This window comes from Dermacentor albipictus, chromosome 3 (genome assembly GCF_038994185.2).
Source record: "Dermacentor albipictus isolate Rhodes 1998 colony chromosome 3, USDA_Dalb.pri_finalv2, whole genome shotgun sequence".
NCBI lineage: Eukaryota > Metazoa > Arthropoda > Arachnida > Ixodida > Ixodidae > Dermacentor > Dermacentor albipictus.
Window position 1 is genome coordinate 73,119,495 of NC_091823.1, and position 16,817 is coordinate 73,136,311.

The 16,817-nt window shown below is 42.2% G+C and overlaps 1 protein-coding gene across 1 annotated transcript in view; it reads left to right on the forward strand.

Moving 5' to 3' along the window:
- Window positions 1–76: 76 nt before the first annotated feature.
- Window positions 77–16,817, forward strand: part of Spt20 (transcription factor Spt20 homolog) — a 34,712-nt gene continuing 17,971 nt past the window's right edge. The window contains exons 1-14 of the mRNA XM_065430156.2: window positions 77–315; window positions 428–502; window positions 575–639; window positions 720–786; window positions 880–1,035; window positions 1,162–1,197; window positions 3,938–3,976; window positions 4,106–4,219; window positions 8,164–8,360; window positions 8,935–9,091; window positions 10,011–10,064; window positions 11,624–11,826; window positions 13,983–14,015; window positions 16,341–16,556. Of these exons, the coding sequence (XP_065286228.2) occupies window positions 458–502; window positions 575–639; window positions 720–786; window positions 880–1,035; window positions 1,162–1,197; window positions 3,938–3,976; window positions 4,106–4,219; window positions 8,164–8,360; window positions 8,935–9,091; window positions 10,011–10,064; window positions 11,624–11,826; window positions 13,983–14,015; window positions 16,341–16,556 (1,382 nt within the window). The 5' untranslated portion in view covers window positions 77–315; window positions 428–457. The remainder of the gene's footprint in view (window positions 316–427; window positions 503–574; window positions 640–719; window positions 787–879; window positions 1,036–1,161; window positions 1,198–3,937; window positions 3,977–4,105; window positions 4,220–8,163; window positions 8,361–8,934; window positions 9,092–10,010; window positions 10,065–11,623; window positions 11,827–13,982; window positions 14,016–16,340; window positions 16,557–16,817) is intronic.

Genomic DNA, 16,817 nt, shown 5'->3' on the forward strand with positions numbered 1-16,817 from the left:
AACTTTTAACTGCGCTAGACAAAATTTGACCGCGATTCTTGCAGCGTCTGATGACATTGGTCAAAATGGTGCCGTAGTTGGCGTTTGCGAAGCTGGGTTGTAGCTGGGTTCTTTAGCGAGTTTCCTCGAAACGCGCTCAAAATGATCTGGGGCGGATCGTTATGTATACGCCCTGCTGATCGTAGCATAGGTGTATATTAGCAAGCATGCGCAAAGATGCGCTCATCAAAGACAATGCATTTGTGCTCGTGTGTCAACGTAAACGGACGCTCAAATGAGCGAGTCCAGTGCGTCTGTGTAAACATCAGCTGACGGGTGAATACTTTGAACACGTTCACACAAATTCGCGCGAACTTTGTGACCATGATCGCCGATAATCGTGTCAGACAACCTTCTAATAGTTATTTTCTGTTTTTTACGCGTCTAGATTTCGCATATCACCCATTTAATTGACTCTATGTCATCAATGACTACGATCTCCTCATGCCTTCAACAGGCAAACGTAAGTAAATTTGCGTCTGCTCGCGTGCACACATCATTCCTCGTGGGATATGTAAAACGCCCTTTTCTACAGCTCTTGATGCAAACAGCCAAACAGCAGCCTGGAAAGCTAAGTCGTGAACATCGTAAAGAAAAATAGTAAGTGTATCGCTTAACCTGTTTTTACGTGTGCTCAAGTTATTGCTGACCTTATTGCTGAAATTTCGGTTTCGTTGCAGCCCATCGTTGCAACAGAAGCTAACTGAACTATATTTGTCTGAATGCAATTTTAATCTGAGGAACAAGGTTAGTTTCGCAATTTTAGGTTGACAATATTCACTGTTTTCTTTGTGGCATTCACTGTTGTGACTCGTCTCCTTTATCGTGACTTACACGCAGAACTTATACAATGGCTCAAATCTGTTGGGAAAGCTTGTGTCCAAGGAGAAATTGAATTGTCTCGTCCTAAACCTCTATGCCGGCAACGAAGGCTATTCACTCATGCTGAAAACCAGAAATGGCACAGAAACGGAAACGATTCGATTGCCTTACGAGGTGCGTTACAGTAGAAGTCGTTAGCCGTAGTCATTGAGTCGAGCAAATAATGCGACGATTACCTATTTGCTCAGTGTATTCATGTTTCGATAATCTTTTCTATTTATTCGTTTCTCACTGCTTCAGGAAAGTGAACTGCTTCAGTACATTGATAATGAAGAGGTAAGTTGTCAATGCTATTGTTGGATTGCTTATAAATCCCTTCCTCTCCAAGGAGCACAGTTGTGCTGTTTGTGCAAGACTGCATGAAAAGTTAGCGGAGCATGGTACTAGGGTGAAACTGCACTAATGCTCGATGTTGTGAAACTTTGCAAGTGCATTATGTTCAAGTGTGCATTACACTCATATCTTTGCATTTGTAACACACCAAATCAACAAATTCCCAACAGGCTCTCAAAAATTAAGCCACAGAGCACAATGCACCAATGACTGGGGCATCCTGTTGAGCTAGATGATGCACTTATTTTTCATTTTTTTCCCTTAACAATACAAGATGCGCACAGTCTTTCTAGCTCACGATCACACAGAAATTAAAAGGAAAGTAGCATGAACAGAATGAGTGTGTGCTGCCTAGATTAATTAATATTTTGCACTGGAACATGTTCAGTGCTTTATGTGGTATTTACTTTTAAAGTGAATCTTTCTTTGCCTCTTCCTTCGACTTTCCCACTGCTGCTGCTGCTGCTGCTGCTGTCCCGCATACCGTGTGTGTGTGTGGGGGGGGGGGGGGGCCGTTGCCACATTAGCCTCTTGGCAGCTGTAATTATCCGTGACTCTCCTCAGAAGCATTGCAGAAACTGCAGTGCTTCTACTAAGGTGCCAGTTTAGAACTGTATAGAGGAGGGAGGAGAAGAGGCAGCTCGTATACAAGAGAGGGGGAGGGGGAGGTGACATGAGAAGGCAAGGAAACCCTACTACTATATGACAGTGGTTGTGGGGAAACTGGATAAGCTTAAGTTCAAGGAACACTACAATACATTGCTGCTATTTCTGAAAAATAAGCACCATGCAAATGTGTCAAGCGGACAAACTACGGCGGGCCTGCAGAAGCAGAGCCACATTAATTAAAGCACACCACAGGGTCCAGGCAACACTACGGAAGTGGTCGACTGTAAAATCAGCACTTCTGTGCCTGCCACGGTAGCTTTGCGGCTATGGCATTGCTAAATGTCACGGATTTGATCCCGACGGCGGCAGCTGCATTTAGACGGGGGCGAAATAGAAAATGCGCATGCACTTAGATTTTGGGACACGTTTAAGAACATCACGGTGTCAAAATTAATTTGGAGTCCGCCACTGCAGCGTGCCTCATAATCCGGTTGTCGTTTTGGCACGTACAGCCCCATAATCCAATTCAGGTTGAATACTTCTGCTGCAATGGGATGTGCCATGTGAGGCAATGACAACGCTCAACCCTCTCAGTGGTTATGAAATATGGCGCACAACAATGCCTTGAGCAAACACCTCTCCCTGTATGTTCTGTGTACTACGCAGACAAACAGCAGTGGTGTGCGCAAGGTAACATTTAACATCAACTCACCACTCTCGTGCTAGACTAAACATTGAAGAAATTAAGCTTTAGCCATCAACATCACCGCTAATTATTGTCAATCAAAGCATCCAGCACAGAAAGCTTCTCTTACATCGATTCCCACAGCGCGTGGGATCTGCATGATTTTTTACTCCATCTGTATGGTCAAGTTGCATCAATACGACCTTCTCAAGTTCACTGAGTTCCTTTTAGTTAATCGCAAACAAATTATATTACATGATTAACAACAAAATTATTATGTCATTCTCAAATATATAATCACCTAAAGCTAATTTTTGTGCCTTCTACAGAATCCATAACGAAATAAAGTGGTAATGTGTAAAGCTTTGACAAACTTTTCAAATCAAGTTTGTTATTCAAACACCGAAAGTAAACTTTGTTTCTTTCTGCAGAATACCTATTAAAATTGAATGCACATACTTAAAGTCAGTAAAAACATTGCAAAGCAAGGTCAAATTTGGATAGTTGATTGCAGTTCATAACTTTGTCAACACGGGAGGCCTGACAGAATTCTTGTTGGAATACACAAATTCATTATCTATTGCTCAATCAATGTCCTACCCTAGCCTGTGGTTGCAGAAGCCATGTTCTGTTACGTTGCCTGAGCAAGCCAGAGGTTTCAATTAATGGGATGCCTAGTTGGAATCAAACAGTGCATGGTTATCATATTAGGCCATAAGAGACTTAGCTTAATTTGTTTGAACAAAATTTAAAAATTTTCAGATGTGGATTTCAGTGCATATAATATTTCCAGAGGCGTTTGAGATATTGTAAGAAGGTTCATTTTTGCAAGGGCCCAATTTACACAATTGTTTAGAACACCTGCTGTTTGTTCCGCAAGCAGTTTATGCTATTGAACAAGTGTGACTGGGTATTCCAGCCATCTTGCGAAATTCTCTGTATGTAAATTAATCAAAATTTCACCACAAATTACTTGCTCTTAATATAGCATGCCATTTTCCTATTTTTGCCCCAGCCTTGCCACCTATAAAGGGTTGCACATGTGCATAATGAAATGAGAGAGTGCAGAAAGAGAACGAGGGCAAGATGAACGATAAGATAAACATAGGCGACAAGACGAGCGCTCACTCACAACTGAACTTTATTAATAAAATTGTGCGATGTATATACATGTCAGAATAACACCTGGCAGATAATAAAGGCTATGAACGTTTTTGCGCTCTCTAGTTTCGTTAGTAACAGAAACCAAATCGCCCAACTTGCTGTATTACTGTTCATGTGCAGTTGGCCTTCTGCAGTGGTGGTAACAGCAGGAGTGTAGTTGCAAGAGTATGCTCAAATGTATACAATACCTTTTTAACTCCTGTTGTTCTCTTTCCTGCCCTACAGCTTCCACCTATACTGGTTGACCTTTTGGAAAGATCTCAGGTAGGCCATGCCTTCTCTCTTTGGGTATGCAAGGTGGCCTAAAGTTTGCACACCTGCAAAGAATGGGAGCATTTCCTCAGCACATGTCATGCACTTATAATTTGTGCATCTCGTTTACCTTCTTACTAGGCACCAGTATTCTACAGTGGCTGCATAGTCGTTGAAGTGCGAGACCACAGGAGGTGCCTACCAACAATGGGCACATTCTCCACGCACTACGTTCTCTTAAAACCAACCACTCAGGTGAGTTGAAGCTATAGATGTTCATGACTACAGATTCATTCAGTCATTCAAATAATTTGTAAAGGCCTCCAACTGGAATGAAAGTACTATTACATAGAGGGGGAGCGTGGGTCGTGTAAATTCTGCAATTCACAACTACGCTAAGAAATTCAAAATTGAAATTAAATAAGAATATTGGCCCAAATGGAATGAGTTACACAATACTATCGTGGAACACTCTAGCTTTCATGGAAACAAAGGAAAAATACTATTGAAATTGTAATGGCAGTGAAGAAAAATAACGTAGGAACATAGACAAAGAAGGAGTACAAGAATAAAACAGCGAAAACACTACAAAAGGGTTTACAGGAGCTGTTGCAGCTTAGGGTGGCGCTAGGGCAAGGAATCCACCAAACCGATCGACAAATATGTCAGGTAGTAGGAATGAAGGGAAAAGGGTTTATTAGTTTAGTTACATGGCTCCAGTTAAGAAGGCTCCATGCAGGAGCAAGTTAAACATCCGAGTTGACATCAGGACACTTTGTCCTACTGCATGAAAAGTCTCTGCTTTTAATACCGTCGTCTTCCCTAGACAAATCGAGTAGGGAACCTGAAGACTGTCTAGCAGCAAATCACAGTCGTCGAATCCGTTACGATACCACACTTATGCTACTGCAGCGCTCCCCAGTAACCCTGCCTCTGAAGCCCGATGGTATGGAATATGCGACAAGATAGCAACCTGCGAATCCAAGGTCGCCATCCTCATTCAGTAGCATTTGATGGTGGCCCCCCCTCATTACTAGTTCAGGGTGTCAGGTAGTGATGGGGTTAGTGGCCTTTTGTAGACTCGTCAACAGTCGGTTTCCATGCTGTGTTGACATCTGGATAGGCACTGATGGATGGGTGGGTGTTTGCCTCGTGGCAAACATCTAATTATACCTATGTGGTGTTGAGACACAACAGAGCCATGTCAAAAGAAACTAAGATGTTATGTACGCTTATAAGTTCTTGAAGTTTAGCTGTGTTTCGATAGCGATGCTTGATAAAAAGTTATTCTGTTCTTTTGGTATTTATGATATATATGTATATGATATTGTGTAAAAGGATGTACGACAGACCTGTGTTTTATTTCGTTTGGATATTACAGACAGCGTATGTAGCCATGTGCATGTGGATACCACATTTAAGGAGCACATGCTTTGTCCTCGCATTAGTATGTGCTCGTTTGAGTGAATATCAACTTCTCGGCTATATTGGTGGTGCTTTGCAGTGCAGGCAAAAACACTGTTTTCTACTTTGAACAGTTTATTGCAGGAAATTTCAAATTGGTGGATCAAGCTGCTTCACAGGTGCACAATGATATCATCAAGATAGCATACCAGGCAAAAATTGCAAAATGACATTATGTTTCACAGCAATGCTTGCTCGCCATATCTTGCAAATGCCAGATTGTGGGCCAACTGTAAAGAACTTGTGCCGGTGATCTCACAACTTCTCACTGCATTTCAGCTTAACGCACCATATCTTTACGTTGTGTGCATTTAGTAGTACAGATGCTGCCACCTTGATGTTTAAACACCTCTCTGTACACAACTTACAAGGCGATTAGGAGTGAAGCTCATGACGACCTTCCTGGACCTTGATGCTCATATTTACGTGGAAATAATTTAAGCTGCTAGTCTTTCATAGAGTACAGCAGCAAGACCATCTGTTTATTACATATTGCACCAATGAATAACTTAACAGTGACTTTAGTTTCAGTCTTGCCTGTGTATATGACGCAGGTACTGATGTTTTGTTGCATTACGGTATAACACTAGTGTGCGTGTGAGTCTGCTGGCCATGGTGAACTTGGATCTCTGTGTTTGTTTTTTTAACAAGGTTGAAGGAGGTGGTACTGCAGTACATATCACTCTAAAAAAAGTTATTGCACTCAACAGCCACTGAGAGAGAGAGAAATGGGGTGGGAAAAGCAGGGAGGTTAACCGGAAAAGATTTTGGCGTGCTACTCTGCACTGAGGAAAGGGTAAGGGGAAATGAGAGATTGAACGAATGGTGGAGAGATAAAGCAAAGGCACGAAGAAAAAAATACAAGATATGGGAAAAGTCTGTGAAAGCTATAGTCTCTCTAATAGGCCACTCAAACGCAAAAACTTCAAGAGTGCCTTGACAAACTTGTCGTGTCACGACTATGTAGGCCAGCATTCCAGGACTGTGCTCTGTAAGCGGCTGGTCTTCAAGACAGGACACGCAGTCGCAAGTGACTGCCTGTGTACACTGTATGGGGACAGTGGCAAAGAAGGTGTTCAATAGTTTGCCACAGTGGTCATGCGCATCACTATGTCCCCTTTTAATGCAGAAAGCGAAGGATCTTGTAATAGCGCTGCCAAGCCACATTTGGCAATGAACTGTTGCCTCAGGTCAGGATAGTCCAGGTGGACGAGGAAATCAGACAGGGGTCCAGTCAATGCAGACATGCATGCTGAAAACTAGGTCTGTTCCATAGCAATTCTGTGGCATAATTCGCAAGCACTCTAAGTTCTGCTGCTGCATTTGTTCTTGGCAGCAGGATTGGTTCCTGCACAGTATCTTTTTGAGCAGATTGAGCAGCTTTGTTGGCATCTTCATTGCACATAACGCTCCAGTGTCTAGGGAGCCACTGAAATGTGATACCATGTCCTTGCTCAACAAGGTATCGAAGGAGCTCTCGGATTTCTAGAATTAGTTGTTCATAGAGTCCATGGCATAAAATGAAACGCAAGCAATGCTTATCTGCCTTGGACTCACTGAAAACGCTCCATTTTTGAGGTGGTACAGAGAGCAGCAAGCTCCGTGACTTTCGATGTCACCTGGTGAGATCTCTTAAACTTTACGGTGGCGATTTCGTGGGAAAAATAACTGATGCTGCAGACTTGTTCATGCTGCTTGAGCAACCAGTGTGCAGATAGGTATGATCATTGTATTTTTCATATAGCAAAGAGCAGCGAAAGTTGCTTCAGAGATGGCAATGAGAATTGTGCCTGTGTTCAAATTCATATTACTGTCAGTCGGAACAACGGCAGAAAGGTGCATTTGAGTCATGAAGTCTGTCTCAATTACATTTTCTCTCTTAATTGCTTGTTATGAATGCAAGTGTCTGTTTTAGTGGCACATTATGCAATATGGTGTCCAAAAGGCCTTTTTTTTACAAGTGGTCAGGATGCTTAGTACTATCTGTATATCACTGTGCTTACGTGACCTGTATATTGGTGTCCTTTTTTATTGGGCTATTATTTCCACACAAATGCTCTTACACTGTAAGTCTTCATAAAATGCTGCTATTGAACTTGTAATTGAGAGGCCTTAGACCATTGTCAAGCCCTTAACATTAATGTAGGATAAATATTGTTCAAACTGTCAAAAGGCTATGGTGCGTACAGTGCACAAGGACATTGTTTTTATGTAAACAGCAGCACGCTATTGCTTTGCTAAACTACAACTTACAGGGATCTCTTCAGTGAAGCTACGGATTGGGACATACTTTAAAAAAATCTTTAAATCAAAATTCGTTATATTGAGGCTCAAACTCTATATATGTTACTCATATACTTGACCCTGCTCAGTCATATATAGTGCATTATTATCCACACTGTACTTATCTACCATGTTGGCATGGTGACTCTGGAAGTGTAGCATTGTACTTCTGAGCATAAGAACAGGAGTTTTGATTCTGAAATGCAACTGCACTTAAATGGGAATGTGTAAAACTTTTTGTCTACTGAGACTTCAGCATAAACTTACGCACTAACATTATACAAAGCTTTGCTTCACATAGCTTCCATTATGTGTGTTGGAGCTGCTTAATCTTTTGCTGCATTAATTTATATGGCCGACTGCTTACCCCATATCTATATTAATTTTGTGAGTAGTCGAGCTTAACTGTGGCTTGCATCCAAACCAAGAGGCTTGAGTTGTTGTGTTTGCAGTCTGTGCTTTGTGACGTGGGGCTAGTGGCACGAGGTGATGGCCACTCGTGGAGTCTTGAAGACAAGCTCTACCTGGAAGCAGCATTGGTCATGGCCACTGCGGAGCCTCTCTGCCTGGAGCCTACAGTGGGTGTGGCTGTCGTCTCCAACTGGCTGCAGCACAAAAAGGCTCGCTTCAGCAGTCACATGATCAACAGGTGCTTACCCACGCTATATGACCATGGCATACCCGAACCTTTACGATGCTGTGCCTTTACGATGCTGTGCCTTGATGAAGCTTGACAGTGAAATTTAAAGCTGTCACTGGTGCATAGGCATAGACTGACCAGACTCACAAATTTTACATTGTGTCAAAACTCGACTGGCATGCCTGCTTCTATGGCACCGTTGTGAACGCTCGTTTCAAAGATAAGGGCACAGCTATTTCTCTGATAACTTGCCAAACATGCATAACTAGAATTATTTTTGTTATATTCTCCATAATGCAGTGTTGCAAGCTGCTTTTGTTTTGCTTCCTTTATTTAACACGAGTTTCGGCACTTTCATGTTTAAGCAACTCTTTCAGATTCATTCTTCATGCTTGCCAGATTCGCACATTCACATCTTCAGTGCATCTTCAAATCGGGGCTAATGAAAGAACAATTAGAAAATGTTAATGCTATGCCATAGCCTTACACATTTTGAAGGTTGCTTTGTGTTGGCTCAGAGGCTTTTGGTTGTACGCTATAATTGGCCCTGGGTAAGAATCGTCATTGTTATTTCCTGTTATAGGATGGCAAAAAAACACAGCCAAGTGGCCATCAATCGTCGGAAAAAGTTGGAGCAGCAGTGTGCCACACCACCATACCTGAGGGCGCATGACTTCATCGTGCAGTACCGCAAGAGAGTACCAGCAAAGCCACCATTACCAACCATGCCTTCCAAACAGGTGTGGTGGACTGAGTTGTGTGTTTTGCCTGTCTCCTTGCCTGTGCGTCTAGCGTGGACAATGAAATTACTGCATGTTTATGATGGCACTAATTTTTGTGAGCGAAAATGAACAACCTGTAAAGGAATGAAAATTAGAAAACACTTTCTATGAGCTAACTTATTGTTTATCTTCTGGGAATAGCCTAATCATTTGTTGAGACAGATGGACATTCTTTATCGACAAAAATTTTTGTGAGTAGAAATGTCCAAAAATTATCAGTATTGAAATTTCCTGTAAAAAAAGTAAAGAAAGAAGAAACTATATTCGTGCACAATTAATAACCTAAGTGTCAGTCCCGGATACTTCCTTCTTAATCCTGAATTTATATATATATGTTGTTCTTTAGAGAGCAGTTTTATTAGAGATAACATAATTGTTTCCTAAGTTACCCAGTTGGTAAATTGAGATACTTTGTGAGCCTACAGCCATACTTTCTCACTTTACACAAATGGTTTGAGGGTAACACTACTGATAAGCAACAGCCCCAAGATTTAGGTTTTGTGCCTCCTGCGAAGAACATAGTCATATGTAATAATCTTGCATCTTTAAATGAAGCTCTAGTGTAGGTTTATTTTTGCATTAAGTCTTCCTTCTAATCATTTACCCACTCCTCTTGTAATGCTTCAGTGCTGAGGTAAAAGGGGCCAGTCTAATGTAAGGATTCCTTGTGCTTGGTTCTATTTCTTTCTTATCATCCGCCACTTGTGACTGGTCGATTATGCTGATGACGAAAGTGAAGTGCTGCTTGAACCAGTGACGAACTTTGAAAAGGAAAATAATCGGAATATGATTGTTTGATTGTTGTGGATCTCTATGCATATGTGTAAACATATTGAATTGCTTGTCATGCTTTTTACATGCGTTTATCTTCTTGCAGGCTGATATGTGGATGCAGAAAAGGGCAACGATGCCAGTGCCCCTAACGAATGAGGTAATTGTATTCTGGGATATCAATTGAATTGAGTGTTGCCATCTTGATGTTGTTTTTGTTGTCAATGTGAACGCTCTGTTTGATGAAATACTTGCGTACCACTTTACTCATTGCTGATATAACACTGGCATGGGACACCAGCAAATAATGACATATGTGAAGCTGAAGGGATCTGAAGATAATGTCGTGGTATGTATTACATTGCTCTGCCAGATGGTATTGTATCGCAGCAGTCTGAATATGTAGCCGATTACATCTGGCAGCATGCTAACAAGTATTTGAGTGTAGTTTCTTAGTGTAGGAACATTTTCGGATTCCGGTTTTGCTTAAACTAGTGTTAGCAATGCACACACTAATCAGGCACAAGGATGGCTCAGTGACTTTTGTCATTTATCGGAAAGCAGCTGTATCTCAATGTGCATGCATGTAGCCAGAATATTTTGCCATCATTAGCTATGCACAGCTATGCAAAAATGGTTAACCCTTTTTACGAATGGGTGTTTGCTGTCAGCATGCATGTTTGACTGACTTGCTTGTTATAGTAAACTTCAAATATGTGTTCCCTTCTGAGTTCATCGTGGCATGTAGTATTAATTTTTTTTAAAGTGGGAAACGTTTACAGATCTTTGAGTGAACAGCCAAAATCTCACAAGGTCTTTTTTTTTTCTCTTATTCTTTTTTTCCCCTGCCAGTACTGAATCATCATGTGCCCCCTGCCATTATAATAGCTCTATGTTATCTGTGTATTTGCACTGCCTTCTTGCATTCAACAAATTGCCCCATGTGCTTCTTTGAGCAGTTTGTTCACTCACATTCACTCACCCTGGGATGAATGCTACATTTATATTAAACGTTGTTGGCAAATGTTGCAAAATAATTTGTATGTGTAAAATATTATTGCTAATGCTGCCACATGCTGTAAGTTATGACCTGGAAAGAGCAGATCTAAACATTATCCTAATTATTCGACTGCATTATTAAAGTGTATCGGACGTTCGCTGTGCACTCACTATTGAATACATGCAGTTGCTTGGGTTGCATGATTACCTCTTGTGCTATATGCTTTGTAGATAGGTGATTTTGGTATAATGTGGCACTAGTTCTAGCAGCAATATTTGCACCTTCAGCAGCTTACAATATCAGTGGTCTGCGCCATATTGTGACGTTGAAGTGAAGGAAACAGATGACGACCATTGCTCCAAAGAAAACTAAAAACAATACAGCCTCACTCTCCCTCTTTCCTATCTTTGTCAGAGCTGTGTTTCTTGAAAATGCATTGTGTAAATAGCTTTTCGTGAATAGTGGCTTACCAGGGTAAAATTTTCAGTCCTGTGCTCTGTATGTTGGCAAAGTAGAGTAGGCAAGTTGGCATGGATGGAGCTGACTACATTGTGGAGAAGGAGAGTGGTCATAGTGACAATCAGAGGTAGAGGCATTGAAAGCGGGTTAGCAGCAGCATGGGGAAAAGCTTTGGGTAACAATATTTGTCAAAGAAGTCTTGTCAGCTGATGGCTTAGTATATTTATAGTGACTGTTCCTTGGTGTATGTGCTCATGCAGGTGGAGAAACTGGCGCGCGTCAAACAACCCCCTGAGCCAACAACGGACAACACGCCTCTGGTGGTGCAGGAGTATGTGCTGGAGACAGAGCCAGGCACGGGAAAGCTCACTCGTGTCACCATCCTTCAACGGCCGACTGATGAGCAGTTCTTTGGGCGGCTCTATGTTGACCGGGAAGGGCATAACAAGGGCACTAGCTGCGAGTGAGTGTTGCTGCTTTTGATAACCCTGTGGCAGATGGCACATATCTATCATGGGGCGCTTGCTAAGCATTGCATGGTCAATACAAAAGAGAATACAGCAAAAAGAAAATGTCAAGAAAAGAAATCCGGAAGGTGACACTGTGTTGATTCTATTTCAGTTTCTTTCCTTTTTACACTTCATTAGTGGTCAGACCTGTGCTTCACCTACTTTATTAGCACAATTAGGCACCATATATATATGTATATATATAGTCATATTATAAGAAGCCTACAAGAAACACCTTCGAAGGTTGTGGGTTCGGTTCCCACCTGCGGGAAGTTGTTTGTTCATCCACTTTAATTTCCATTAATTTATCGTTTCTTTATTTCATTTATTAAGCACAAGTAATTTCCCCTATGTTGTCCTAGGTGTCACGTGTTTGATGGCTTCTTATGATATGACTAATAAAAATCGGGCCTCTTTGTTAACCCCCTTTCTTCTCGTTTATATATATATATGTACACAGTAACAGCTTGTTAATTCATAACTGTTGTTAATTTGAAATTTTGGATAATTCAAAGTAGCCGCCGCAATTCATTGAACAATGTTTTGAAAGCAATACGTAACGCCTCCCACTAATTCACACTGAAGTCCGCACCGCCACCGATAATTCGAACTCCGCGCCATCTTAATTAGTGAGAGTGCTAGTGCTTGGGAGCATCTTGTCGACACTGGTGCGCTGCGACGGCTATGCAGCTTTGCTATTTACATCTGCAGCCCTTCGTTTAGGCCTGACTGGAGAGAGAGAGAGAGAGAGAGAGACGCGTTTGCGCCTGGTCAGGCATGTTGCAGGTTGGTTCTTTCCCTCTCTCAAGATCTTCAAGATAAAAATGCGGATGCGGCGCTGCATGTTTTTATTTTTCTTTCTTTTTTTCATGCTACATCTTGGAGACTATGCTCTTTCTCTACGAGGTGTTCTGCATAAAAGCGGCACCAGCAGTGTTTAACAGATAGCAGCCATGACGTTTATCGGCGCTCGCAGTACCAAAAAGAATAGCCTTTGAGATTCGTGATTGTTACTCAAAGGAAAGCATCACTGGGATACCTGTTTGGAGGGTGCAGCTACGAAAGTACAATGGAGGCCTACGTCGCAGTAGGTTGTGGTGCATTTCGCAAATGCATTTTAGAGCACAGCTCTTGTGCCTGCAGCGAGTGTCGGCGGTGTAAAGATGGGTTTATAATAGTCCGACGTTTCCAGCGTGTGTCACTTGCGCCCAGTCACGCTATGCTGCTTCCGCTGCGCCAACGGAAATGCCGCGCCCTCTAGACTTCGATGTGCATGCCGTCGGCTGCTCTCTTCAGAGCATGCACAGAGCGATCCGCAACCCGCACGCCGCTTTGAACAACTCTCTTCGACCGTTGGTGAAGCAGCATGGGCACCTTTTTTCTCTGTGCCACTCATTGTGGGTCGGCGCAGTCGGCGCAATGAATGCGTGGATGGAGCAAGAGCCATCTCGACGTCAGGCACGTCGGACCGCGTTGACCGCATCTGGTTACGTTCACTGCGCCAGTGCTTAGAACTATAGACGTTGTTCTCACCAACGCAGCGTAGCATGTGCGCACGTGCTCACGATATGTTGGACTATATACGCGCCTTAACCAAGCTATATTTTGTCTCTGACTTTCATTAGTTAGTATCTTGTGTAATTCTAATTTTCGTAACATCTCAGAATTCAAATTAACAAGCTTTTAATTTATATATATATATATATATATATATATATATATATATATATATATATATATATATATAACCCGCCGCGGTTGCTCAGTGGCGATGGTGTTAGGCTGCTGAGCACGAGGTCGCGGGATCGAATCCCGGCCACGGCGACCGCATTTCGATGGGGGCGAAATGCGAAAACACCCGTGTACTTAGATTTAGGTGCACGTTAAAGAACCCCAGGTGGTCAAAATTTCCGGAGTCCTCCACTACGGAGTCCTCCACTCCACTCATAATCAGAAAGTGGTTTTGGCACGTAAAACCCCATAATTTAATTTTTTTAAATATATATATATATATATATATATATATATATATATATACTTTTTTTTTCGTATTAAGTTTTTAGTGTATCTATTGCTCTGACAACTCAATGACACATTTTGTGGCTTGCAGATTCAACCTTGGCACTCAAGCCAATGTTACCAGGTATGTGCAGACTATGATATGCATTTTATTTTTGCTCATCAGGGTTAGTTCATTGGATCTAGGCACATAAATTATGCAGGATATTTGCCTGTCATTGCAATGTTCTGCTATTTGTTTCAGTGACACCCGTCACTGTTGAACACAGATGCTCCAAGAGCCAGTCCTATCCAGAAAATTTGTATGGCAGCAGCATTGTAGATACATATGCTAAAAAGCCATAGGCAAGATCGGCAATACCTGTATTCTTTTTAGGCAAAAAGAAGTTTGAGTATTGCCACTTTAAGTGAAAACCAACCTTCCCTTGTTTTAATTGTGCCTAAACTGGAACACCACCGATGCCATCTGCGCTGTCATGAGTTTCACTGTTTTTGTGTATTTGGGCTGTTTCTGTACAGAAAAGTTACTTAGAAGTAACAGTCGAGTCTTGGCTTTCTCAATCTATAAATTATGTAACCCTAAGCAGATGCTGTCAGAAATCCATGGTGTCATGCAAAACTGGCACGAGAATGTCAGGGCCGTGTTGCCACCAGCCTTCTATTCCCACATTTTGTTTTATCTTAGTTAGTCTCCACTCACGATAGGGCTGACCTATTTGGTATTTCAAGTGTCAGCTACAAATCCAGCGTAACTCAAGAGGTCATTAAAGAGAAAAATAAGTGGAGCTGTGTTAATTGCCCTTCTACAATACTTAAGAAAGGAAGTCCAGCTGTGAGAGGAGGCTTAATAAGCCAGAAAAGATTTTAAAACTGAACATTCATGGTGAGTGTCACTTTAAAATTCCCGTACCTGCTCGTGCTGATGTCATGGATCAGTAGTAATTTGCAAAAGTGAAACATGCATAATTGTGCCATCTCCTTGGAAGTTAATTAAACAAAATTTTTTTTAAGTTAGGTATTATTTTTGTACGCAAGATTGCATGACAAAGCCTGTTGACTACCATTAGTATTGCTCATGTCTCTCGCTTTACAGTGTGACAGACCAGTGTGAAAAGCCAGCGCATTTTTTCGAACAATGCAGAAATTCAAAAAGTTAAAGAAATTCAAGGGACAATGACAGCAATGGAAAGGCCATGTTGCTTGAGGAACACAAATTGTTCTTATTAATGTCGTTATCATAATCGTCATTTTTGTTTGAATTTCCAGGTTAAAAATTTTGTGATGTGCTTAGCAACATATCACCAATAAAAAGCATTTTAATTTAACCCTTTTGCTGTCGGACCTTTCTGGCCGTGATGCATCCCCAGTGTCAGCTTGGTTTCAGGGAACGAGCATAACAGGGAATGAACATAGCAATTTATTTTTTATTATGATTGGTATACAAATAACATAGTCAATAAAATAACATAACATAGTCAATGCAATATGCACATTTCAGTGTTCTGCAGCTGTTGTTAGTAAACATCATCATCAGCCTGACTATAACATCCGTTCGACATCCGAATCTGATGATGCGGAACTCATATCTTCCTCGCATGAGATTCTGTCCGAGTCCGAATCCGAGCTCAGCTCGTATTCTGAATCGGAAGAGCCACCATTCCAAATGAGCAGACGAAGGTCCCACGCGCTCAGCCATTCGAAAGTAACCGCGCGCAGGGAGGATGCCCTTTCAGTCACCAGCTCAACGGAAAGAAATGGGACGTTGTGTGATCAAGAAGACAGAGGGAGATGGAAAAAGGCTAAAACAAATTTCGAAGGGCTTTACATTTACTGCTGCAAGTCGGAAGCGAGGGTGCAGTGAGAGATCGAAAGCAGCAATCGAGTCACTCTTTTCGGAGAGGCAACGACGCATGCCCCTGAACTTGACGCGCCGTAACAGACACACCAACAGAAAACAAATAAAAACCTTCAAACCAGCGGAGATAGCAGAACAACCCTTGAACCCATAACCACACACGTGCGACGCATGATCCAGCGAACGCGGAGCCACCGCGCCATTCAGCAAAGAGAGAGGGGCGAGTGGCAGTCGTACTGTACTCCTCAATACATGTACCAACACAGTTCGGGCTAAAACACAAACTTGTAGAAAGAGTCAACAGATCACGTGGCCAGTCCAGGAGCGACAGCTTTGCGCTCAGATGCGAAATTTTGAACGCACAATAGAGAACATACCGGTACGTCAGTGACACTGTGGGGGGGAAGCGCGAAGACGTACCGGTACGTCCGTGACAGCGAAAGGGTTAAAGGCTGCTAATGTGTTACTTAGGCAGAACTTGAATTATTGCAATTACAATTTGTAAAAACACCTGGCACCCAAACGGTTAAAAGAGCTAAACAGATGACGTGCAGTTGTTTGGGACCAGCCATGATGGTATAATTTCAACTTTAGGTACCTGAACCAGTTTCGAGAGATTTTCACCGAAGAGGGCCGCAAGGCTGTGAAGATCACCCACCTTGTCCCTGGCAAACCACCCGTGGTCAACCACACCCAAGGCCTGTACGGTGGCTTGGATGAGCACTGTGAATCATTGGCAACTGTGCCGACCATGAAGGCACAAGAGCAGCCCAATGAATCGCCGCCCCTGCAAGCTACAGCCGAGAACAGGTTTGCACATCATTCACACACATCTCATCTAGTGTTGCCATAGCCACTGATTTGTCCGTAGGCCTCCTGATTTTCGGTGTCTTCCAGAAAAACAATAGCATATTCTACTACTTTCTCCCAGCTTACTACTTTTTCTAGTTTTTTTTTATGACATCTACTTCTTTTTCAATAGATTACTGTTAAAGTGCAATCAACACTGACTGCTTGCAGTCAGTTTCAGTCTACACTGGCCTACGCAGGACTAGACTAGCACCCTTCTAG